The 26,018-nt window shown below is 42.2% G+C and overlaps 3 protein-coding genes across 4 annotated transcripts; 2 read left to right on the plus strand and 1 right to left on the minus strand.

The window, feature by feature from the left end:
• Positions 1 to 169: 169 nt before the first annotated feature.
• Positions 170 to 12,349, minus strand: arhgef5 (Rho guanine nucleotide exchange factor (GEF) 5). 2 transcript variants are annotated; one of them, XM_030072964.1, is made up of 15 exons: positions 11,787 to 12,349; positions 7,050 to 11,123; positions 6,213 to 6,258; positions 5,886 to 5,935; positions 4,674 to 5,095; positions 4,005 to 4,165; positions 3,674 to 3,826; positions 2,998 to 3,127; positions 2,808 to 2,882; positions 2,614 to 2,703; positions 1,906 to 2,048; positions 1,572 to 1,715; positions 1,358 to 1,428; positions 1,150 to 1,254; positions 170 to 1,000 (listed from the first exon to the last, which is right to left on the minus strand). In XM_030072964.1, the coding sequence occupies exons 2-15, from the start codon at positions 11,101 to 11,103 to the stop codon at positions 858 to 860; spliced, it is 5,787 nt and encodes a 1,928-aa protein (XP_029928824.1). In that variant the 5' UTR covers positions 11,104 to 11,123; positions 11,787 to 12,349; the 3' UTR covers positions 170 to 857. The 2 variants fall into 2 exon arrangements, with proteins under 2 accessions (XP_029928824.1, XP_029928825.1); XM_030072965.1 differs by having other exon boundaries at positions 7,758 to 11,123; positions 11,787 to 12,347.
• A 1,720-nt stretch (positions 12,350 to 14,069) lies between these two features.
• m6pr (mannose-6-phosphate receptor (cation dependent)) lies at positions 14,070 to 18,022 on the plus strand. The gene is made up of 7 exons (XM_030073101.1): positions 14,070 to 14,447; positions 15,037 to 15,209; positions 15,441 to 15,610; positions 15,842 to 15,951; positions 16,078 to 16,208; positions 16,301 to 16,427; positions 16,560 to 18,022. The coding sequence occupies exons 1-7, from the start codon at positions 14,442 to 14,444 to the stop codon at positions 16,680 to 16,682; spliced, it is 840 nt and encodes a 279-aa protein (XP_029928961.1). The 5' UTR covers positions 14,070 to 14,441; the 3' UTR covers positions 16,683 to 18,022.
• Positions 18,023 to 24,219: 6,197 nt separating this feature from the next.
• LOC115374259 (stonustoxin subunit beta-like) lies at positions 24,220 to 25,486 on the plus strand. Its single transcript, XM_030073102.1, has 3 exons — positions 24,220 to 24,463; positions 24,678 to 24,724; positions 24,807 to 25,486. Exons 1-3 carry the CDS (start codon positions 24,270 to 24,272, stop codon positions 25,397 to 25,399), a joined length of 834 nt encoding a protein of 277 aa, XP_029928962.1. The 5' UTR covers positions 24,220 to 24,269; the 3' UTR covers positions 25,400 to 25,486.
• The last annotated feature ends 532 nt before the right edge of the window (positions 25,487 to 26,018 follow it).

Below are 26,018 nucleotides of genomic sequence, written 5' to 3' on the forward strand. Positions count from 1 at the left end.
TTACACAGCTACGCTTTCTATGAATAAGCATCATTATTTCTTTCTATGAATAAGCAACGTTGTTTATTGCAGTGGTCATACCTTAAAATAATCAAAAACATCCTTAATTATCAAATTACTACCGTCTTGAAATAAATTCTGCACAGGCTCTTATTCTTTTTTTTTTAAAACAAATTTTAATTTCATGAAATATTCTCATTGTATTCATTATAACGTACAGTGTTCTGCACATATTGACATTGCACTTAACTCTTTAAAAGGTGGGATATTTTTGCATGTTTTCTGTCTGGTCTCCTGCATAGAGGAGCATAGTCATCAACAGGCATGCACCGTAAACCACTGAATTCAATATACAGGAATGGTACTTTATCTAAAAGTGACATTTCTTGCAAACAGCAATCTCCCTTTAAAGCATTTTTTTTTTTCCAAAACAACACTCCATTGGTATATCAGTACGTGTGATGGGCTGTCTGTAATGCATATACAGTTATTGTAGAGAATGCATCTTTGTGTCCCATGCTTCTCACATTCCCAAGACAGTATCAAGTTCCTTTCAGGCAGGCCTCTATGACAGTTTGTTCATTGTCCTCGGACATTGCTTCCTACTGGGTAAATAGCCCACAAAGTGAAACAAACAAGACCAAATGCTACTTTCACGTGTATCAATACAGCACAACAGCTGTTGCACGCTTTTCAAAACAGTTTGGAGATGGAAATCCAACGCTGGAGTATATCACCAACCACGGTCCAGCCTCCAGGAACTTGAGGCATACAGCTGTGACTCTCATCCTGCTCTGCGCATCTGAGATGTCCCTCTGTTCAGATCCTGACTGACTCTCTCTCTCTCTCTCACTCTCTCAAACTGCAGCTGTGACTGTTGTAAGTTTGAGGGCATCTGACAGGTTGCGCTGTTGGACTCTGGGGTTGGTAATGGTCTCCAAATGGGACTCGGGCATCCAGCCACGATGTCGGTCAGACAGTCTGGTGCCCTCCACCCAACCTGGGAGCAGGAAAGCGTCCAACACAAACAAAATGAATTCCTCATACTTCAACAACATTGCAACATTCAAAGCAGTTCCACAATGTAAACAATGCACACATGAGTGATACTTTGCAAACGAGAACCATGGCAAAGATAGTTTCTCTTACCGTCACTGCTTTGTTGGTGCACCAGTATGATATCAGCTTTTTCTAAGGACAGCTCATCCGGTTGCTGAGCAACAAAGGCCCTAATACACTGCATTTGGGTAAAATCTGAGTGGAAAAGAAAATATTTCAGAATTCAAATTCAAGTCCGTCTTTCTATTATTAGTAGTGATAATTCATTCATTTGTTACATGTAAACCAGGATGTGTACCTTGAGCAGCAGAAAAATCTATTTCAGGATGAGGCCGGGAAACAGCTGATATCCAGCGCAGCTTATCACTCCTGAGGGAGGAAGCACACGTGAGTCCTCTGCAAGACCTTACAGTTTTTTGGCAATATGGCTTGCGCTTAGATGCATGGACACAAGAATTCAGTCACTTTCTGTCGTCACAATACAGACACTCCCTGCCCTCCCAGTCTCTTACTGGTTGTCCGTTCTCAGCAGCAGGGCTTTGTGTGAGAGGTGGAGGCGAAACAGGTTCTTCTGCAGGGAGTGAAGTTTGACACGGCAGTTCTCTGCACGCAGATCTGACACGGGGGCATGATCTATCACTGTGAACCTTCCCCCTCTGGATACAGCAAGGGGACAGAGAGGGTGTGTTAAGAGAGATAAGAGGAGAAAAACAAGAAGAGAAAAGGAAAAGTTATGGAGATCACAAATGATAGTCATAAAGACGACCCAAAATACTGTATGCTTGCTATTGTTTGAATTACAGCATTGACAGTAATGGCGGCATGTGCTCATATTTGCTGACTCACTCTTTGTGTAGTGAAAGCAGCAAGTAGTCGTTAAACAGGTGCAAGTAAACATTCCTCTCTGTTTCCTTCAGAGAGAAATCCATCAGTTCAGTGACCAGCCCTTCCCGCAGCAGCCGCCGTGACTGACTGATCAGAGGAAGAGTCTGTAACACAGACACACATGAGAAGGAGAGAGAAAGTGAGAGTTTCATTTTTGTTGTTCATCTCTGATGTCCTAATAGCATCACTGTAAAAAAAAAAAAAAAAGAAAGAAAAAGAAAAAGAAATCATTCATTCAAAATGGCCAAAATTATGAACACTCGGGGTGCATATACTGTGTTATCCTTGCTTCAAAAAGCCAGAAAATGCTGGAAAGTTACCCAAGTATGGCTAGAATTTTTTTTTTTTTTTTTTTTTTTTTTTCAAATTTAGTGCAGCATAAAAAACCCCACAACAATCTATCTTAACTAATTAAAAAAAATCCATAATAGAAGAGCCCTTGAATGCAAAAACAGTCAGTGCTGGTGTTAGACATTTAAAGGCAGTCATTTTGCTCCCCTATTTTCTTTCCCTTCAAACTGACCTTTGAGACTGTAAACAGTGATTAAGAGCTTGAATTTGAACTGAAAGACGATTGGATCCAGAATCTGTTTTGTGTACCAAAAAAATAAATAAAAAAAATAATAAATCATGTTTGAGAGGGCAGTGGGAAATGTAGTCATTACTTACCCTGCACTCAAAGTCCACCTTCGCACTAAGAGAGACCAGTGACTCGATGCTCTTCATCTGAGTAATGCTGTCATTGCTTTCTTGTATTAGCTAGGAAATGGATGAGTGAACGTCAGACGTGAGCCCAAAATATTGTACGGTAATATCAAATTACAGTGAGACCATACTAATGTCTGACGAAAAAGAGAACTTACTTTCTCCAGTAGTTTCAAAGCTTTGATGGCCTGTATCACCTCCTCAGTATCTGGAGCCGTTCTCTTCACTATGTTCTATGAACAGAAAGCAACAAGTTAGACCAGAAGAATAGCAGAAAACATGCTAAACCGGGATTCATCACTAAAAAAGGCTACATGCACGTCAACACACACACACACACATACACACCTGGACCAGCAGCTTAATTCGTGTGATCCTCTGGAAGGGGAGCACAAGGAAGGAGCGAAGAGGAAGTCTTTGGCAAACAGGACTCCTTTCTAATTTCTCCACTATTCTCTTGAAGCCTGCATTTTCATTCCTGAGAGAAATAGAGAAATCGACAGTTGTATTAACAACTTTTTTTTTTTTTTTTTTTACTGTGATGACCTAACTATGTTGTATGCTGTCATGGGTTTCCATGGTTATAATTGTATTTATTTTCATGTATCTCAGGCTCAACAAGTGTATTTGCAGTGCTATGGACTCATGCACTTTTTAAGCACAAGTGGGCCGATGCAATATAATGACTTGTGCGAAGTCAGGCACGGACTCGTTATGTCTTGTGCTTTTTTCTTTCTGTATTTTAATTGTTGTTTTGAGTGTAATGTACTGTACTCGCAGCTGAGGTACTGGAGTCTGCGACAAATTTCCCCTGGGGACAATAAAGTCATTCTGATTCTGATTCTGATTCTGATCATCATCCATTGTTAATAAAACACATTAACTGAATGAAATAAGGTGCATTTAAGCTTTAGTGAAAGTCTATGGTTGTGCTGTGGTCTTTGTGGCATCTATGACATTCTTTCACAGGACCACATGTACGTCAGTAATGCATATGTGTGGTATTAATGGAGCAGTGGCTTACATCAGTCTCTGATAGGTGGCATCCTGGTATGACTGGTTGGTGAGATAGGGCACATAAACCATTTTGAAGCGCTGACAATGACGAGCGATGATATCACACACCGTAAAGTGCATGATGTCATTTTCCACCCGCTCCTCCAGTTTTGAGAGGAAGCTGAAAGGAAATACACATAGAATTTTTCAAAATTTACACTCAACCAGCACAATTCAAATATGGAGGATTCATGACCTGTCAAACATGCTCAAAACATCTGCCAACATTTACATGAACTTTTTTTTCTGTCTGACAGGTATACAATGCAAAGCTCTGACGAAGAATTGACATCTCTAACCTGTGACTGATGGCACGAACATCAGCCAGCCGGGAAAACAGCCAGTTCCTGTCCTGGGTGGTCAACAGCACCCCCAGCTGTTTGGACTTGACAAAATGTTCCACCACGATGTCTAAACTCCTGCAGTAGGAGGCTTCTGAGGTCACCACCTCAAACCTCACCTGGAGAGGAAAGGGGGGAAAATGGAAGTGAAAGAAGTTGAAAAACTGGGCAGTTATCACTATTAGTCACTTTTCTCGAAGCACTGGTGCCTCTTTACAAGAATATGACTAATTGAGGAGAGCGTCTACCAAAGGCTCCAGTTTTCACAATGCCTGGAAATGATCCAACTCTACAAGCAAACACCTGCAATGCTGGAAACACAATATATATGCAATCACTGTCTTGGGAAAAAGACACTGTCATCCTTCCTCTGCCAGTAAACTGTGGATTTATTACAGTGGATTCCCCAGAGTTACACTGAGATGTCATACCGGTAGCTTTCCTCTGACGGAAGAGACAAATTTCACATGAAATGATTCTCGCACTGCAGATTATTCATAGAAATGAGACTGAACATTTTCACCTGTTGTACACCAACTCTCACAAACTGTGTAAAGAATTAATCTTCAATTTTTGGATTTTAGCAAACGGTGGCGCATTCAGAAGTAGCACTTGGTCACATGTTACCTCTTGTAGGCGCCTCTGGTCCTCTGTGAGGTCTTCCAGCCCACCACTGTTCCTGACTGCAGGCAACTCCCGCCACAACGTAGCCGACTGGGTGAGAGAGATGGACAGACGTGGGGAGGAAGGCCTGCCTTCAATCTTTGGGCGCTCAGGGACGGGCAAACTCTTGGTACTGCCAGTGGTACTGGAGATAGAGCCTGAATGTGACAAGGAGTGGGGGTGGGGGACGGGTGGCAGGGGAGGGAGTGGTCTGCGGGCAGGGGGGGGTGAAGGAGCTGGGGAGGAAGAGGGAGAGGAAGAGGGGAGTGGGGCGACGAGGTGGACGCTGTGATCCTCACACGTAGACAGGACATCGGAGCGGGACTGGCGCAGGATCTCAATGTTTTGGGCTGCCTCACTGTACTGCTGGTATAGCTGTGCGGCATCTGAGAGAAAGGGAGAAAGGGAGGGATACCAGACAGAAAGAAGAGGGAGAGAAGAAGGAGCAATAGAGAAATAAGATTTTAAAAAATAAGTGAAGCAAAAGAGAGAAGAGACAGAAATGGGTTAGCCAAGAGGACATGTTTGCCTTTGACATTCCTTTTACACATACTTGTTGGAATGCAAAGCCACAGGAGCAGCTGTTTTTTCCTGAAGTTGGGAGATAAAAATGCCTGCAGAAACCTGTCTGTAGCCCTGGAGCATGCACACCCACACGCACGTACACACACACACACACACACACACACACACACACACACCCCATTTCGTGCAATATCCATAATAAGTCCCTGGTCCAAAACGTTGCTGCCATTTTAGGATGTTTGAAAAAAAGAGTTTTAAAGATTATATTAACCAACTGTGAATCACACACAAGCTGCTGTTCATTTGTGTATTCTGTTGAAATTCGGAACCCACTTGTGTTGAGTAAGACGTAAACAACTGCTGAGCCAGTATCCACATAGAGATTAATCACACGCACTTAAAGGAAACGCACAGTCAGAGCAGATTAAATCTGTAGACATATGTAGTCACTGCGTTGCTGACATATCATAATCAGCAACAGTTCAGTTAGTGATGAAAAACAGGTTGGACTGCATAAGGGTAATAGCAAAATATTAGTAAATATACATAAGTAGTTGTAATTTGTCTGTCTGCAAGGAATTTTAAAGCGCCCGTATAATATCATACATGTAACCTGGATCATAGATCAAAATTCTATAAAAAGATACTCACTAAAAAATTTCGAGTTCCTTTTCCTTCTCCCAATTGTGTCCAAAACATTCCTGCAATGCCAAGAAAGAGTCACAACATTTATGAGTGTGATGACTGTCTAAACAAGAGCAGACTGTCTGAGACAAGTGCATTATTTCCCTCAAACAGTAAAACCACAGTTTTACCCTCCAGGTGCAAATCACTGCTCATTTTCAATAACAAGCAGAGTCAGTCAAATGTTCAAGAAGGAGCCTTAATTGATCATTGACCAAGCCAGTTCTAGTACCTCGAAACATCTGGTGTTGTATCGCGATGTATTATCATATCATCAAAGACTCTTTCACTCACCTCAGCTCCACTTCTCCCCAGCTTTCACTCCGAGCATCGTCATCATCTGGAAGAGTAAAGTATTCACTTGTCCAGTTGTGATACAATACCATGTCTTGATTAGTGCTGTATCCTAATAGGCTTACTATAAAGTGCTGTAAGTGTATGGATGAATTAACAAAAGTAAATAAATAAATAAATAAATAAATAAATCCGCTGAAAGTAATTTGTATAATTAATATAGGAATCCAACTACAAGAGGACAGCAAGGATTAGTTTGCTTTCCAAAGTTTCTTATGTTAACCCTCAAAACAAAGTCTATCTATAAGATGTGCTCCAGGGTAAGAGGTATATTCTGATTGCACACAGGATCCTCCCCAGCCTTTTACATGTCTGTCACGTCTCGCTTTCTGGTTTTCCTCCTTTCCCCACCTCCACTCCACCCACTACCTGTGGCTAGACTGTGACGCAGTTTCCACACAATCTGTTCAGATCATGCAATGATGACGAAATGATTCAAAATAAGAAACTTGGACTGCAAACAGAGGTCTTCAACAAAGGTTCATTGTGACAAAAGCGGGGGGAAATAACAGATAGATCATAATGGGTCTGGTAATTTACCTCAGAAGCATGGCCATAATTGCATAAGGATCAGTTCAAAATGCTGTGGCCTCTGTGTGGCAATCAAAGTTGAAATGTGTTGGCCTGACATGAGTTATATGATTAGAGACGACACTGAGGTGCTGATTAATGATCAAATAGTTGGAAATGATAATCAAAGGTGATGTGATTACTTGGTTATCTGAATAAACGCTGGTGAGAGAATCTCCGATTCCATCCTCCACCGTCTCTTTTTACCTGGTGTGGAGAATATTCTTGTTCTGCGATCCCTTCCAACACCTTCCTCTTCTTCCTCCTCTACAAGCTCTTCTTTTCTTCTTTCGGTTGTTTTGCGGATTCCCCTTCGTCTGATGCGAGCCTCGGGACCCAAATCTCGGAAACTGACGCTGCTCTTCACCAACCCGCCACCTGTCATTCTCTCTGCCTCCTCGTCACCCCCTCTGACCTCCTCCTCTGTTCCTTCTCCCCCACTCGTCCTTCCCACCTCCTCCTCCCCAGTGTCCTTCTCCTCTGACTCCTCTCCCTGCCCCTCTTCTTCACTTCCACCCGTTCTGTCTTCCTCCCCCTGACCCTTTTGCTCTACAGAAGGGTCAGGGAGGTTAGACTCAGGTTGATAATTGAGAATAGGGCAGCTGCTAGGTTTATAAAGTGTGTTACTCACAGACAGATACATCTCCACTTCCTTCTCTCTGCTCATTTCTTCTTCTGTTCCTATTATCTTAACCTCATCAGCTGCCGCCTCACTAACGTCTCTCACCACCACATCTTTTGTTGCCATTTCTACCTGGAGGTCACCACAGAGTGTGGTGGTTTTGTCCATGGGAGGACTATGAGCTTCCTTCCCTCCAGTGTCTAACAGTGTGTCAGTATGAGTGTATGTAGATGTGTCACCATGCATAGCTGCAAACTGCTCAGTATGCATGTCTGCAGAAGTCTGCCCCATACCTCTCATTTCCTCCAACTCCAGTGGCTCCGCCTGTCCCTCATCCAACTCCGGCTCTGAGAATTGCTCTTCCACTTTCAACTTTTGCACTTTGGCATAAATAGGCATCTCTCCAACGCCCTCTGTCATCTCCTCCACTTGCTCCTGTCTCTCGCTGCCTCTGTCGGACTGGCTGACCTCCTGGCCTCCCTGTTGTGCTGAATTAGGGTCATCAATGGCCTGCTCCTCAGAGGGTCCCAGGATCTCTCGCACTACATTTTTGGCCCATTTAAGGTGGGGAGCCTGGGAGTGTCGCTTAGCCTCCTCCGACATGCTCCATGCCCCGCTCATACGGATCTGGAGGGCCTCCTCCTCCTCAGGACTTATTGTTGCAGAATTAATCCCATCCAAGGCGGGTTGAATTGGCACAAAAATCTCATGAGAACTAACCTCACCATAGGGATTAATGGGGCTTGGTGGAAGTTGTTCACTCTCCTTTCCTGTCTGTTCTTCATTTCTTTCCCTCCACTCTTTGAGGAGTTTTTCAGTCTGTGAGTCTCTTCCCAGCGGCCCTATCTTGGCGTATGGGTGCTCCACGTCGCTCTTCACTCCATCGCCAGTGTCTCCATCATCAAATTCTGGGGATACCCTGTATCTGATATCCACTCTAGATGTCTCATCAGTGTTGGGTCTTTCCTCTTTTGTCATATTATACTTGTCCCTCTCTGTCTCTTTGTTGTTGTTGTTCATGGGGTAATCAGCATCTCTGCTATGAACAAGATGCAGGTCATTCTTGGGTTGCCGAGTGATGTCATCGTTGCCATATTGACTATTTCCTGAATCCTGGTCGATGTTTCCCGCTCTGCCCAGCTGATCCATTTCTGACATCTTATTGGGTTTTGACCGGGGCAGCGTTTGCCCAATCACACAGAAAACATACTTTGGGTGCATTTCCTTCTCCTGCCCTACTCCGTTTTCTCCCCCTTCCTCAACACTACCTTCACTCCCTTCTCCCCATTCCCCTTGCCTTTCCTCCTCTCCCTCATACCTCTCGAAGCCCGCTGATGGATTGTCATCATAGTTGGCGCCAACCTCCCAGAATTCCCTACAGTCCTCGAACTCCTCGTCCTCCCTCTCATCCTCCCCGTCTCCGCCGCTGGACACAGTAATAAAACCGTCCTCTCCTGACAGCATTCTGTCCCTGTCTTGCTCCCACCCTGTCTCACTTCCTCCTTCACTCTCAGAGCGGGCATAGTAATCGCTCCCTCCCTCTTCCTCTCTGTCACTCTCCTCTGTGTTATCTGTCACATTCTCTCTCTCTCTGTCCCTCGGCTGGCTTCCCTCTATCCCTGCATCACAGTCTGACAGATGTCCCTTTTCTCTCTTATCTCTCTCTCTCCAGGCCTCACCCACCTCCTCTCCATCTACACTTACACCCTCTGTCCTCCTGTCTGTTTCTCCTCTTTTCTCCATAGGCTCCTCTCTATCTCCATGCCTCCGAGTTTCACAATGTCTCCCTCTAGACTTGCTTTGGTCCGAGTAGCTCTCATCTTGTTCCTCTTTTACTCCCCGCCCCTGGCTCCCCCTGTATGTCTGTGACTCCGTCTTTCTCTCTTCTCCTCCTCTTTTCCTCTCTTTCCGCCTCGTATGTTTCTCCATTTCTATGAATTCATCTTCTAAGGACGACTCTTTGCTATTTTTTCCCCTCTGTGGCTCTAACCACATCCTTCTCTGTGCTGACGCTCCACTCATCCTCTCCTCTCTATCTCTGTCTGGTTTCTCACTTCTTTTTTGCTCCGTCCGGCTTCTTTCAGCAGCTCCCCTGCCACTCTTTTCGTCTTCTACATCTCTTTCGCTTTCTGGCATGCTCTCTCTCCCGGATTCTCTCTCTTCATAACTGTCTCTTCCCATCCTATATCCTCTGTCACTGTCCATACCGCTACTCCACTCTCCACTGCTCTGGGCTCGCGGAGGAGGCCTGGGGGCCGGCTCTCTCTGTGATCGGCTACCTCTGCCTGCTGCATCGTCCCACCTAGGATCGGTCTCTCTTTCCATTCTTTCTCTGCTTCTCCTCTCGTTATCCTCCCTCTCTCTGTATCGGTCTCCCTCTCTCCTGTCACCTGGCCACCCTCTGTCATTTTGTCTGCAGCCCCTCATGTCTCTCATATTATCCCTCCATCTCTCCCCCTCCCTGTCTTTTCTTCTGTCCCTCTCTCTATCTTTCTCGGCTCTCCTCTCTCTGCTGTGATCTTGTCTTCTGGATGCATCTGATTCTCTCCCTCGATCCCGCTCTCTGTATCTCTGCCTATCCTCCTCACTGTGCCTCTGCCTTTCTCGCTCTCTCTCTCGTGTGGTGCTTCCCTTGTTGTCCCCCTCACTTCTGCTGTGTTGGTACATCAACTCCTCTCTCTCTCTGTCCCTCACTCTCCTCCTCCTCATTTCTGTCTCATCAGTGTCTCCCTCACTCTTGGTGTCCCTGTTTCTTTCCCTCCTCTCTGCCTTTTCCCTGTTGTCTCTGTCTGCGTAGAGCTCTCTTCTCCTGCGAGGAGAAGGCACCCTGGCCTCCCTATCTCCCAAGTTTGTTCTTGGCCTCTCTCTCTCTCTAGCTGCGTCCCGTTCTCTTCTGTCCCACAGGTCACTGACCTCTACATCCCTCTCTCTCCTCCTATCACGTAAACCAGGATCAGATTCCCTGGGTCTTTCGCTTTGCCGTGCTGTCCCATCTTCCATGGGTCTCCCTCTATTATTTTCTCTCTCCCTCCTTGCCTTCCTTCCTGAGTCTTGCATGTATGTCTCTCTATCTCGCTGCCTCTCTCTCCTCCATGCTCTCTCTCGCTCTCTCTCAAAGTCATCAATCTCTATCGCTTTTTGCCAATCGATCTGCCTTCTTCCTCCTCTTCCCTCCTCTGTCTCGGTACATGCAGTCATTCTTCTGTCTCTCTCCTTGCTGCCTCTTCTCATTCTGGGAAACGTATCACCTTTCTTTCTCTCCCTTTCTATTTCTCTCTCGGTCTCCTTCTCTAAATTTGACAGCGGCCTTCCATTTTTGTTTCTCTTGTCATCTTGCCTCGATTCTCTTTCCGCCTCTCTGGGTCTGGGTGCAGGAGGCCGGTCTCTCTCAGAGTATCTCTCTCGTGGGTCCATATCTTTCCCTTTGTATCTTGCTTTTTCCCTCATTCTCTCCATTTCTCTTTCTCTCCTCCAGTCCTCCTCTTGGCTCCTTTCTCTCTCTCGCTCTGACTGGGCAGTGGTCCCTGGTCTTGGGCTGGGGTCCCGAGAGAGCTGTCCACCTGGCTGATGTTTGCGGTCAGCAGTGTTTGGATTGGATAAAGTGTCAAAGAGGGTCCAGTTTTGCCTTTTGGTCCCCATCGTACCATAATTTTCAGAACCTGGAAAATATTCACATCATCACTTTATAAACAATCTAACTAAGAATAATCAGAGATAAAATGTGAATCCATTCTCAGTAATACATGACTTTTCACTGGCATATGTAGGGAGCACTACAATCAACAGTGGAGTGGGAATAGTCTGACAAACTAGCCAACAAAAGATACTGTTGCCTCTGGAGTATCAAAGAATGTCAGCTGAAACAACTTTGCTGTGAATTCAAACAGTGGAAACATTATAGATCATCTGTTGTATTGTTATGTTCAGTAAATGTCTGTACGTATTGTTTTTCGGAGCCATCTTTACTGCGCACTGTAGTCTGAGTCACACAGCCTAGTTGCACAGTAACTCATTTGCGGCATGTTGGCTGACTTCAGAGAACCACGATTCCCAAAAGAGCAAACTGTTATACATTAGAAAAGGAAAAAACAGGCTAGAAGGAAAGGTGACACCCTCTCACAGCCATCTCAGAATGCAGCGAAGACTTGTAAAGCATACCATACTGAAATGAACCTCTCAGAAAGCAAGGGCCTGTGACACATCGTCAAGGCACGGTACATATAAACCACAATAAAACCAGATTCAAATCACTGTTCAAGCTGAAACACAAACTTACAAAACTATCCGCCTGAAATCTATGAAAAGTTATCAGGCCCACTCACCTGAATGTAGTATTCTGGGGAGATCTGATCTCCCCGCTGTCCAGCTCAGCTCAAAAGCATGGGATTGCACAACAGACAAGAATTCATTCCCTGCGTTCACATTGTCTAGGTGCCTTGAAAAAAATATTCTTCTTTCTTATTCACTCTGAACTCTCTCTCTCTCTTCTTCGTGATACTATAAACTCAGTCTGCTCTTTGGAAAAGCCTTATGTTTACGCCTGAGCACTCCTTGCTTTTCCCTCTTTCTGCCTCTCTCTCTATGTTTCTCCCCCACCTCCCCTCCCTCCTCAAATTCCCAAACAAGTCTCAACAGATTGACACTTATCTTCCCCCTCCTCTCCTTCTCTCTGTCTTCTCTCACTGAACAGGCAGATCTCCTGCAAATCCACCAAAAGGCTTTCGAGTCTGACCACAAATCAATCCTGTCCCCTCCCCTCTACTGCCAACATGATCGTCTGTGTTGACCTCCGGATAAAAGCAGGCAACTCTCCCCTTCTCCCCTGCTCCATTCTTCTCTCACCAAACACAGGAAGTGCAATTCCTGAATGTCTGTCTTAGAGCTGCGATTGGTTGACATGAGGCAGTCGGGTGTGTCTGCACAACACACACAGCCAGGTAAGAGCCGTGATTATACAAGGGAGAGTGGGGGGAGGGGACACTAAGACAAGTTTCAGAGCACACAAATACACACACACATGCACAAAGAAACATGCACCAGTAGCTGTAAAACGCTAACAGATCCTTCCCTGGGGCCTATAAAAGCTTCCACAGCATTCCCTTGAGAAGTAATACATTCTGGAGAGAAAACTGTTCATTATGATTAAGAAAAAAGAAAACAACAGGATGATGACGCAATCACACAGAAGGAAACCATGGGAGGAGTGTTACATGGTTGACCTTAACTGTCAGTAAAAATGTGTTTAATTTGCATTAACAGGGATTGTTTTCACTTTCTATTGGCTGCACTGTACTGATATAACCTGACATGTAAGCCAGTAAGGGAGTAATGACTGTCTAGTTTGCCTGCCACAATATGGCCCTCATGCCGCTGTGGCTGAGGATTTAATTCCTGTTAAGGAACAAAAAATAATGACAGAATAATTTTGGGCAAAGATATGCACTACAACAGCTTTAACTTTACACCCCATTCCTGTGATTGTTTATACACTTTGGACTTGTTTTTGCCCATGAGCAGGAATAAAGAGTTAAATAGGTGCAAAAAGTTATAAAGCTCTGCCAAATACTACATCAGATGTCCTATTGGGTTGAATAAAACCGAACTGTTTGCTGTCTTTAATCTTGTCATTTACAATGGTTCTGTTAAGAGTATGCAGATGTGTTTATCAGCAGAAGAATGAGACGTTCTCTAAGGCTGATCTCGGTCTGACGAGGCTCTCAGCAGCTTAACAATGGCCTGTTAATCAAATCTATACTGATAAACGGGAAGATGAAAGGCTATTGAAAGCAAAACAACACAGAGTAGCATAAAAGTTTTGCATGACTTTGTTTTATTGCTGATGCATTTATAATTGGTCCTTTTAATGTATGCTCTCATTCTGAACTCTCACTCGGGGTTATCAGTATAAAGAATGGGTGCAACCACTGACTGAACAATTCCTGCAAACACATTAAAAAAAATGCAACATAAAACAGTTTTCTCCCAAATTTTCTATACACTGATACTAAAGATGATGAAACTGCTCCCAAACCAGGTGAAGAATCCAGACAAAAATGCATTGAGCTAATGACAAATTCAATCATTTCTTCCCAGAGAATCTGACAATATTTTACTGTTTGGTATCATACAGTAATTCTGTCTATTCTGGAAATCGGAGATAACAGTTGCGATGGTGGAGCTTTACAATTTGAATATTCATTCTTAAACATACTCTTTATTCTACTAGCCTATGGTAAACACAGTTATGAAATTAATTTTAATATAATAGGAGATGCCCTGAACTGTATCAAGGTCTTCTGTAGGCCCTCTGTGTAATTTTCACACATGCAAATGAGCTTTTTGCATGGCTTTACTATGAAGCACCTTGAGCTGCCTCTCTGCATGAAATGCGCTATACAAATAAACTGATAACCATTGCGTCTCTTTTCTGTTCCAAGTCCAAGTATTCTCTCATGAGCCAAAGGAAAGACAGCAGACATCATTTGACCACGGCTTGCTGCTGTCTCATGCCTCCTTACACCGGGACTTGAAGCAGGACTCCGCCGGAGCTCTCCTGTCAGCTGACGGGGGCGTGAGGGGATTCAAGTTCCGCTCATTGGTTGCGCTTCATTTCGACAGTCACATGCGCTTGTGTGTTTAGTTTCACTTCCGTGTTCGGTAACTGTCTAATGTAGCTTGCTAACATCTTATCCCCGCTCGCATAGTTTTTGGAAAACTGGGTTTCTCGAGCGGGAAGGCGCAACTCGTTTGCAAACAACGTTTATTTGAGACGCACGGCCACATGCAAACTTATATTTCTGTCCGCATGACGAACTAGGCTCGGCGCCGTGTGTCGCTGCCATCACACTCCAGCTCCGCGGCACCGACGAGGCTAACGTTAGCGTCCAGGTGGCTACATTTTGAGTCAACTTCGACTTTTGTATGCCACATTGTAACCGCATAAAAAGCCAGTTTTCTCATTCCTGCTGCAGGAACTCATGAAGGTAGGTCCACAGTGTCACTTAGCCGATGGTTTGGTGTTATCCGAGCTGTAAAGGGCTGATATCGATCGGTTTTGCAAGTAATGTTCAGGAAACTTGGGTCTGTAGTGTCATTGCCTAGTGGTGACTATCATTTCCTTACTTTTTTTTTTTTTTTTTTTTTGTGCATGCACATATTTCCGCATATTCACTCAAAATTTTGTCATTTTGCAACTCCATTTCTTACTTCCACGTTTAGCTAACGCCAACTCTTATTTATTTATCTTCCTTTGTCTCAGATTATCATGTATTTTTTATTGTGCTCCACGGACATACGGACCATTAGCAGATAGTCTTACCTTATTATAGATTTGTGCTGCAGGAATCTGTTGCATCAGCAGCTTATTGTTAATAGGAGATATCACACAATTTAGCTTTTTAATTTAGAATAAACTGCAGGTAAATTGATGGATGATTGCCTTAAGGGTAATATAGATAATCCTGGATTTATTTGAGCCAGAATCACCTAAATGGTGATGAGAGGAATTTCATTTTTAGGGGCTTTAGTCATTTATTGTGCATGTTCTTTGTTTTACAATGTAACGTGTGGCAGGTGTCAAACAGACCCACCAGAGTGGCCTTCCTGGTGTGGACCCTGGCTGTCAAGCTGGTCCTGTGTGGGATAGGAGTGTCCGCCAGCAACAACACCAAGAACTGTCGACTGTATTCTGAGTCTAAGTCAGAGCGGAAAGTCCTCAGTAGGCTGGAGCCACTCACCAATAAGAAGTAAGATGTAATGACCGTGTTGTTCAGTAAAGTTGGAGTGACGCTGCGTACAGATTGCTTACCTGAGAATAAAAGGATATTAAGAGGTTTTCTTTATTACTAGAAGCACTTAGGGAACGTGTAAAATATTTCTGACAGCTGCATTTTGCTTTCCGCTCTACTGTCTGACTTCCTGTTGGTATGACTCAAATATTATTGCATCATTAATGGGATTTGCTCTCTTGTTGACAGCATCACAGCCGAGACTAAGAATGGGAAAGAGAGCTACACATATGTGTTCCAGTTATGTGGGGATGCCGGGGGCGTCCAAGGAGCGGGACTCATTCAGGTTGACAGCAAGTCAGAGACACCGAAGCCAACAATAATTGGCTCATATAATGCAACACAGGCCATAGGAGGAAGTAAGTATATGTAAACTAAAACAGTTGTAGCCTACATTATCCTGACTTAGGTCTGATTTTATTTCTCTAATTTTTACATAGACTACATAGCCAGGCTACATTTTAATAGCCTATAATTCCAGAATTATTTACTATTTTATATTTACTATTTATTATTTTATATGAATTACAGACATACACATAGCTTTCTTCAGAGAATTGTTAAACTCTAGCACTTTGCCGCCCGTGCAGGTGACTGGATAATGTTGATCTACAGAAATGGTGATAAATACGATGGCCATTGTTCCAAGGAAAATAGAAAAGCCATTGTGATGATCTCCTGCAACAGGAAGACAGAGATGGTGAGCGAGTTTACAGGGATTGGGTGGCTGTTAGGTCAGCAAATTTGGGAAAACAAATGATGTTTCTCTGCTGTGATGTGTCGACTTAGCCAGATTTTGTCTGCCCACACTCCACTCCCCCACCAGGGCCCACTGGAGGTGATTCTGGAGGACCGAGACCGAAAGGAGGACTGTTTCTACCTGTTCGAGCTGGACTCCAGTGTAGTGTGCCCAGTTCTTCAATCCCACCTCAGCATTGGCTCCATCATACTCATAATGTAAGTAAAGACAGTCTGCAACGACAGAGAACCTCCTAATGTTTAGTATGTAACATTATGAGTAAGTGGTGATGATCCTCATCTTATTCCAGTGGGTTTTGTCTCCTGGCTGTTTACCTTATCGGAGGATTCCTCTACCAACGGTTAGTTGTTGGAGCAAAAGGGATGGAGCAGTTCCCAAATTATGCCTTCTGGGTGGAAGTTGGCAATCTAACAGCGGTAAGTCTCCTTCAGTTAGACCAGCAGTTCTTGTTTGATGGCTTCAGTAAATGATAATTACTATTTGATTTTCCCCATATGTCTTTTAGTCCCCGTAACATCCTTTACCGTCCTTATCTCTGTTTGTGATAGGATGGATGTGACTTTGTGTGCCGGTCACGAAATCGAGATGAACCACCAAGATACAGGGGAGTTTCCACAGAACCCTTGGAGGATGAACCAGAAGAGAGGGATGACCACTTACTACCAATGTGACCTGGATGTGTCAGAAGTGGAAGAGAACTTTCCACTGTGTGATGCTGTTTTCTATTTCAGAGGATAGATGAAGTAGCTGCTAGACACAGGTCGAGGTCAGCGTTCCCCTCCTGACTCAGTTCAGGACATGTTTTCACTATATATATGTATGTGTATGTGTATATATATATATATATATATATATATATATATATATATATATATATATATATATGTATATGTGTGTGTGTGTGTGTGTGTGTATGTATGTGTATGTATGTATGTATGTATACACACGCACACACACACACACACACATACATATACATACACATACACATGAGACATGTGCCTAAGGGCAACTTCTATCTGATGTGTTTGTCACAGAACAGTGCAAGTTCCCCAGTGGGCTGAAAGACCTGTTTCCTCTCTTATCCCAAGCACTTCAGTCTTCTGTTTGATTTCAAACAAATAGATGAACCATCACAGGTTAAAACGTGACAACAGAGCAACATTTTTTTTCTGTCCAATCTGCACAAAAGGGAGAAGTTGAGATTTTGGTTTTATGAATAAAATCAGTGGTTTAGTGTTCCTCATTTTCTGCTTAGCTGATGATTGTTTAGGGTTATTCAGATTGCACTGAGGTGAAAGTTTTTCATCCTGAGGTCCTGCTGGTTGTGCACTGATCATTTTTGGATAATTATGGGAGCACCTCTGTGTAATATCAGGGTATGGCCTGTTGTGAACGTGTGATAACTAACACTGAATGAGTTTTCTGTCAGTACATTTTATTTTCAGTTCTAATGTTGTGACTGTACTCACAGCCTTACTTCACAAATACAAATCACTGCTGAAGGCAGAGCTTCACATTTGATCTTTAGTTGGGCATTTTTCTGTCCCTCACTTTACTGGAGAAACATTTTGACATTTGTTTATGACAAATGTCAATATGTTAACATATGTTTGCCTAAACTGGTAAGCAGAGTTGGTGTTCCTCATTGAAACCTAGTGGAACTAGCTTCATGGTTGTGGCTAACATTTCCCCTTGATTTCAAATAGAAAGGTCAACAATGCTAATAAGCAAATTAAGGGAAGCTGAAGTACAACGTTTGGAATGTTTTTTTCCCATTAAGAAAATTATCAGAAGAAAATCAACCCACCAAAATTCAAAATCTTATTGTATCCCTTTAAAATTACAGGTTTCTGCTTTTACATGTTGCAACATTAATATATACACTGGGAATAAATTTATGATGTCAGCACTTCATAAATTATTTGTGAATCCAGGAGATGATGATGAACATTACACAGACATTTACAGCCCTACTGTAGGTTCTTGCAGTTTGCTTAAAAAAAAAAAATGTACAAACACGGCACATTATTCATAATAGCTAACAAACTATTGTCAAACTATCATGGGCAGACTGACAGTCTGCCCATGACGATACATCGGATGCACTGCTACCATCAGCCTTGGGTGCAGACTGGACTTTGACCAAATGCTAGACTACTTCTTGCCTCACTCATTGCTTCTTTAGGAGACAAAAGCGTTGTGGGAGGTGCTTACATTTCCATACACCCCCTTGACTGATTATTACCTCAGTTGAGAAAAAGTTACAGCACTGGGGATATCTAATATGTTGTGGTCACTTCTAAAATTATTAATGCTGCTTTTTAGGGCAAAAGCAGGCTTTTTGAACTTGTTACACAATGAATTTTTGGTTCGTTTGTATCCATTGCTTTGTTTGTTTTCTTTCTTTCGTGTATTTGTGTGTGTGTATAGTTGACATTTCTATGAATACTTAAACCAACAGCACATAATGGACCTGACTGTAACTGAAAGAGGCAATGACTGGAGCCACCTCTGGGGTGAATGAGTATATTTGATAGCCTGTTTTGCTTAAGTATTTTTTTCCAAGTCAAAAACCTTTGTTGCTTTTTTCTGGCTTTTGCATTAAAAAAAAAAAAAAAGATTTGACATTGTATTACACTGATGTAGTTTACTTTGGGGATGATGGCCACTCTGTGTGCCAGGGAGTCGGGGCCAAGCAAGAACACACTGGAAACTGAATGGAGTGCAAAACACTGAATAAATGTAAGCCTACATTATACACACACACAAAAAAAAAAAAAAAACACTATAAGACACATTCTTGTGTCATTGCTGAATCATACATTATTTAAATCTGAATTTTCTTTGGGAAAGATGAAGGTAAGGAGAGACAGGTAGCCCACAGACCAAACACTTTCCCCATACTATAAATATCAAGCTCTCCAGGACCTCTTGACCTTTGGTTATCAAAGTATAGTCACAAAAATTAGACACATACTGTGGGTATTTCCTGGAAACCCACTTCACAGAAAGTTTGGCAGATTTTTTATTTATTTATTTATTTTTATAGCCCTTTATTTTCTCTGTTGACACTGTAAAGCACCCATGGGTCCCTGTTTGAGCACCCATAAATAAATAAATATCTTGACACGTAATTTAGTCAGTGTTGAGTGTTTATTTATTTATCTATTCTTATATAAAAACAAATGCGAGTGGAATGAGACAACTGCACTTCTTCCCAGTGCCATCACCAATGCAAATCAAGCACTTTGTTGAATTGTGAAATTGCTCAGTATTGTCACATTGTCATTTGATTAAGGGTGCAAGTAATTTAATTTAGCCTCATTCACGCTGCTGTAATTATAGGTAACTTTTTGCGCCATTTGTAATTTTATTTTTACTTCATGTAGGCCATTTCACCTCACTTTGCAGAGTGCCTCATGAGCATCACTGTGCGGGCAGTCAAAAATGTGCGTTTGAACTCTGTCCCACTTCCACTGGGAAAAGGCCGGCGTCCTCATGTCTTTCAAAAGATTAAATCATTTTAGTGCATGCTTTTAAATGAGCTGCTTTTAAGTAGATTTAGTCGCCAACTGTTTCTTTTACTTCAATAAAATATCAGAAAATAACAATATTTCTACGTGAGTGGGACATTCCGCCGGCTCTTTGCAACAGTAGAGAAATCATAGAGGAAGTGGAAGTGTGGGCGGACAGCCACAGGATGCAGAAGGAGCTGAGAGGAGAAATATTGTCTCTGAAGCACAGGTAAAAACTATTAGTATCTTTTAATTATTCAGTTTGCAACAGTATACCACGTTTGTGTTACGTGTGGCTTTAGACGTGTTCATGCCTTGATCTCATCGATGCAATTATCGGATTACAGCATATATTTCCACTTGCCAGGTTGTGGCAGGATTTTGCGGTGGCGAGTCCAGATTACCATCGACCACCTTGCTCTCTCTTTTAATCTTAAAGACGTCAAACTCCGGTGGAAATTCTGCCACTGTATGTCGAGAAATGTCAGCTTCTAAAATTGAAAGGCCTTGCTACTATTTCCTCCACTTTTTTTTTTTTTTTTTTTTTTTTTTTTTAGTTGATTTACAAACCAGATCATGTGTCTTACATATTATTTGTTTGCTTATATTTATTTTTTTTTTATAGGTGCTTTCAATATTCCTACCAAAATCACGTCTGTGTTTTCTCACAATTTTTTTTTCTCTCAATATTAATATGATCTTTTTTTTCTCAGATCTGTGCTGCCAGCTCTCTTGTTCAAAACTTCAAAATAAGTTTCTCCAAGAAAATGGATCAGCTTGGTATGAAGATAAATACATATTCTTGTGTGCTTTCTTTAGCCTATGCTTTACTATTCTTGTTTTCTAACATCATCGATTTTACTTGTCGAGCTTAGTTTGGAGGGACTTTTTTTTTGTGATTTCTGTTTCACTTTGAGAGTAATGTATCTAGAGGCAAAGAGATTTAAGGTGACACTGAGTCTTAATGTATTTAATTTTCATTTGGCCCCACAGGTGACCAGGGAAGCCAGCTGCACAGCAGCCAGGTGGTGGACTCTGTGATCACCGCTGACAGTGGCTCCTGTAATGCGATACCACAGCTCAGCCACTGCAGTGTAGGAGGTTGTGTCAGCATTAATGTCACCATGCAGTCTCATGGTGCAAGTGAGTGCTTCATCCACCTGCACGACACACATGAAGCAAAATATCACATGCACATAATGCTGATGCTGGGCGTCAAGATGCTTAGCTGGGAAGCAGGTTTGATGATTATACACACTATCAAGGAATGCAGACAAACCAGATGTCTCTTTTCTGGTATGTCTTACAGAAAACACATCACAGTGCATTCATATTGCACTGTGGAAAATGAAGGGGACCTAGTTTCAATGAGAGGCCTCAGAGTTAAAAATGTTCTTTCTATGTGTTGTGTATGGTGGATTTGTGTTCTGCAACCATGTGTCATCATTCCAACCATGTATAGTTCAGCTGAATGTAAACCATAGATATTTCTACCTCTGATTTCAAAAAGCTCTAATTACATTTACTCACATTACTGTAGCTGAGAGGCTTTTTGTGTACTTTTTTGAGTATTTTTTGAAGTCAGTAATCTTGCTTTTACTTAAGTACATTTTTACTTGAGTACTGCACTTCACTACAAATTAAAACACATCCGTTACAGTGTACAAATGCTCAGTGAGATGAGAAGAGGAATCTGGTTCTATTTTGCTGAGTTTTTTTTTTTTTTTTTTTTTTTTTTTACATTTCCAAATTTCACAATAAAAGCTGCATGATGAAAAACTGCCTCTGGTTGATGCAAGCAAGAACCATTTAGACTCAAATGGCACAAATATGGAATAAGTGTGGAGAAGGGGGAATAATATCTGTGAGTAGGACTTAAAAAGAATGTAGCTTCAAGTGTTTTCTCTCATCCGTTGAAACTGCTTGGATCACACCTAACACAGTTACTGTTTTGAAAAAGTAACTCTTTTAACTTTTCAGCCAAATAACAGTACTTCTACTTGAGTAGTATTTTGTAGTAGTCTTTTCACCTCTATTTAAAACACAGTGTATTGCATAATATTTTCTCTTTCTTTCAGTGACTCCTGCAGCTCACAGGGTAAGTAACACGTTGTTAATTACTGACAATTGGTGGAGAGTATACGTGAACACAAATAAAGGTCAACTGCATTTCTGTGTTTCATTCTTTTCTCTCTCTTTTTTTTTTAGTGGATGCCACCCTGGAGTATGTTAAAGCAATACATAAAGCCAGCCTGCAGCAAAAATTGGAGTATATTTTGGAGTGCTCTATAGGGAGTGAAGCTGTTTTAAATGACGTTTACACAGAAGTGCACATGACCAGTCAGAAAAGCAAATCGAGTCAAGAGCATGAGGTGTGGCAGATCGTCTCTGCATTTACAACAACCACACATGATGCAGCTGTCAGCCACAACAACATTTTCAAACCTTTACAAAGTGCATGCAAATCAGTAAAAACTGTGCTGACCAAGGGCATTGCCGGAATTGGAAAAACTGTGCTAGTGCAGAAGTTCATGTTGGACTGGGCAGAGGGCAAAGCAAATCAGGATATAGATTTTGTTTTTCTCCTTCCTCTCCGTGAGCTGAATTTGACCTTCGGTGACCAATACAGTCTTCTTGAACTTCTGAAAGAATTTCACCCAGAACTTACAGACCTTGAAGATGCCCAACTTTTGTCTTCCTGTAATCTTCTTTTCATCTTTGATGGACTTGATGAATGTCGACTTCCACTTGAATTCCACCAAAACAAGAGAGTGTCTGATGCGACAAAGCCAACATCAGTTGATATTTTGCTTACAAATCTCATCAAGGGTAATCTGCTTCCCTCCGCTCGCCTGTGGATTACATCTCGGCCAGCAGCTGCAAATCGGATCCCCTCCAAGTACATCAGCCAAACAACAGAGGTTCAAGGCTTCAGAGATGCACAAAAGGAGGAGTATTTCAGGAAAAAATTCAAGGATCCTAGCATAGTCTGTAGGATTATCTCACATATAAAGCCATCACGAAGCTTATACACCTTGTGCCAGATACCAATCTTTTGTTGGATTTATGCCATGGTTCTAGAGCATATGCTGTGTCAAGGTGAAAGTGGACCAATACCTAAAACTCTTACTGAGATGTACACACACTTCTTGCTGATCCAGACCAGTCTAAAAAATGAGAAGTACAATGGTAGAGATGAGAATGATCCACAAAAACTCTTGCACGCAGACAAAGACATCCTCCTGAAAGTCGGAAAGCTTGCATTTGAAAGTCTTGTGGAAAAAAAGATCATGTTTTCAGAGGAGGATCTGAGAAAAGTTGGCATTGATGTTAACGAGGCTGCAGTACAGACAGGGGTGTTCACTGAGATTGTAAGAAAAGAGGCCGTGTTATATAAAAAGACCTTGTACCTTTTTGTCCATCTCAGTGTTCAAGAGTTTCTCGCCGCCTTGTATGTGTTCCATGGTTACACAACCGGCAGTGTTCATGAATATTTCCACTGTGTAAAGTCAGGTGATGGTCAAGCAAGGTATCCACAGATGCATGAATTTCTGAGGGCCGCTGTGGACAAAGCATTGGAGAGTAAGGATGGACATCTAGATATGTTTTTGCGGTTCATTCATGGCCTCACAGTGGAATCTGTCCAGGCACTCCTGCGAGGCATACTGACACAAATCCAAGTTAGCCCGAAGAGCACTGAGGAGTCAAAGCTGTACCTCAAGCAGATGCAAATGTTTGATATTTCCCCTGAAAGATGCATTAATCTTCTCCTGTGTTTGACTGAAATGGATGACTATTCAATTCTGGATGACATTCAGGAGTACATGACATCGGAGAACAAGGAGGACAAACAGCTTTCACCAGCTCACTGCTCAGCTATAGCATACATGCATTTAGTGTCAGAGAAGGTATTGGATGAGTTTCGTTTGAAAAAACATAAGACATCATGGGAAGGCTGCAGAAGACTTCTTCCAATTGTGAGGTGCTGCAGGAAGGCACTGTGAGTATCAATACTATTCTGATTAGTTTTAATATGATTTCTGGTGTATATTTAATTTAATGTAAACCCATACCAGAATACAATTCTGGATTAAACATTAGTAAATTATTATGTTCTTTGTTTATTGTGTGTTTCTGCAGACTTGATGGCTGTAGACTCAATGGCGAGTGTTGTCAAAGTGTGGCCACAGCCCTGCAGGCAGACCATAGCCACTTGAGGGAACTAGACCTCAGCTTCAACGACTTAACTGATGATGCTGTGAAGTCTCTCAAGACCGGACTGATCAGCCCACTCTGTAAATTACAGGCATTAAGGTGAATGTGCATTACATATTAAATGAAGGTGCCATAATAAATAATATGACAGCACTCTTTAACCATACTTAACTGCTTCAAGTGTGTAAATGTAGTGCTCACAAGAATTACAAAACTCAATCATTTCATTTTTTCTTTCATTTATTTTTTTTAATAGGATGAAACAGTGTTATCTCACAGAGGCATGCTGTGAGGCATTGGCCTCTGTGTTCATGCAAAGTTCACATTGCTCACACCTGAGAGAGCTGGACCTAAGTGACAATGATTTGCAAGATGCAGGAGTGAAGCTGCTCTCAGCTGCAGTGGGAGATCCACTCTGTAAACTGGAGTCACTAAAGTCTGTATGATTTCATATTTTCAGTGCCCCTAATTTAACTAATTTACGTAACAAAGAAGTAGATTGATGACGTGTACGTCTGTAAAGAGATGTATTGCTGTCTGAACAGGCTCTCATTTTGTGGAATTACAATGGAAGGAAGTGTTTCTCTGGCATCTGCTCTCAAATCAAACCCAACTGCTATGAAGGAACTTGATTTGAGCTACAATAACCCAGGAGAAATTGGAGTGAACCAGCTGTCAAGCCAACTGCAAGATCCATTCTGTAGTCTTGAAAGATTAAAGTAAGTATTATGAGGATTCAAATTCCTCCATCTCTCTTCCCGCCTGTTTTACATAATTAGTAGAGAAAGGAATTTACTTCATTTAATATAGCATTGTAGGCATATCACTGTGTTTATGTACATTTCCTCCCCACATACTGTATGTTCCCCCCTGTAACATCTCAAACAATCTGCAAATGGCAAGGTTTTTATAAGAGTCTGTCTGTCCCAACAGTGTGGAGCATGCAGGAGAGTGCTGGCTAAAAAGTGGACTGAAAAAACGTGAGATAACTATTACATATTAATCAGAAAAAAAATTGACTGGCCTTTAAAACTATGACTCCCCCTGCTCTCTCTCTGACAGATGCCTGCCAACTCACTCTGGACCCAGACACTGCATATGATTCACTTTGTGTGCGGAATGGAAGAATACTTCCTTCTTGGATGGAGGAGCCAGATAGGGCATACAAAGACAATCCAGAAAAATTTGACTCATATGGCCAAGTGCTGTGTAAAGAAGGCCTAACAGGGCACTGCTACTGGGAGGTAGATCTTCATCGTGGGGAGGCTGTTGTGGGAGTTGCATATAAAGGGATTAGCAGAAAAGGGAAAGGTAATGAATGTAAGCTTGGACATAATGACAAATCCTGGTGTGTGAGCTTCTCCTCCTTCTGCTCTCTTAGCAGTGGTATTACTGCCTGGCACAATGATGTGAAAATTCCTGTAAAGCTCCAACGCCGCTTTTACCTCAGCAGGATAGGAGTGTTCCTGGACTGGCTGAATGGGACTCTGTCCTACTACTGGATTACCTCGGGAACACTGACCCACCTGTACACGTTTCATGCAGAATTCACTGAGCCCTTATACCCTGCATTTCGGGTGTGGGGTAAATCAACAATAAAGCTGGTGGACAGTAAAACAGCCAGGAATCCCATATCCAGATTGGTCACACTATAAATGTAACGTGAATTGCTTCTTTGTAATAAGAACTATTTTTCTTATGTTGTGTCCACCACCAGTTTAATGCACACACCCACTTACATTACAGGCCTACTGATAGAATTTGTAAAGATATTCTGTTGTATATTTACTTATCTTTAATGCACAGATCATCATGAGTTAATGAATGACTCATGAGAAACTAAGCCATGCATTAATGTTTACCACATCAGCAACTAATAAAGAGTCTGTCTGATTAACAGGCTGAGCCATGCAGGTACCACTGTCAGTTAAGTCTGCCATCATGGATTTATTGCCTTTCAACAGCTAGCATTAATTAATTGTGGAAATTTGTGCGTTAATTACCGCAATAGGCCAAAGCCATGGATTTCAACATCTAGCCATCTGTAACCAGAATGCCACTGCATTAATGAACTGGTGTATGTTTATTACCTAATGCTTTGTTCGTGGGACAGGAACATTCCTGGTTGCATTAGTTAAGCATTAGTGAATGCATATTAGTGCACTAGTATTGTAATATCTATTAATTACAGTCAAATATTGTTGTCTCCTTTCATTGAGGGTTTACATATGTGTATATTCTATGTTTGAGTGACTCTGATTTATTGTAAAGACC

The sequence above is a fragment of the Myripristis murdjan genome, chromosome 16 (assembly GCF_902150065.1).
Source record: "Myripristis murdjan chromosome 16, fMyrMur1.1, whole genome shotgun sequence".
NCBI lineage: Eukaryota > Metazoa > Chordata > Actinopteri > Holocentriformes > Holocentridae > Myripristis > Myripristis murdjan.

Bases quoted from the DNA above. Each gene is read 5' to 3' on its own strand.
- m6pr (XM_030073101.1), top strand. The intron at 15,611-15,841 runs GTAAGTATATGT...CCGCCCGTGCAG, and splicing joins AACACAGGCCATAGGAGGAA to GTGACTGGATAATGTTGATC. The intron at 15,952-16,077 runs GTGAGCGAGTTT...CTCCCCCACCAG, and splicing joins GCAACAGGAAGACAGAGATG to GGCCCACTGGAGGTGATTCT.
- arhgef5 (XM_030072964.1), bottom strand. From the start codon at position 11,103: ATGGGGACCAAAAGGCAAAACTGGACCCTCTTTGACACTTTATCCAAT. The intron at 3,128-3,673 runs GTAAGCCACTGC...TATTTCTCTCAG, and splicing joins GCCACCTATCAGAGACTGAT to GAATGAAAATGCAGGCTTCA. The intron at 1,429-1,571 runs GTAAGAGACTGG...TTCCTCCCTCAG, and splicing joins CTGCTGAGAACGGACAACCA to GAGTGATAAGCTGCGCTGGA.
- LOC115374259 (XM_030073102.1), top strand. From the start codon at position 24,270: ATGTATTGCTGTCTGAACAGGCTCTCATTTTGTGGAATTACAATGGAA. The intron at 24,464-24,677 runs GTAAGTATTATG...CTGTCCCAACAG, and splicing joins TGTAGTCTTGAAAGATTAAA to TGTGGAGCATGCAGGAGAGT. The intron at 24,725-24,806 runs GTGAGATAACTA...TCTCTCTGACAG, and splicing joins AAAAAGTGGACTGAAAAAAC to ATGCCTGCCAACTCACTCTG.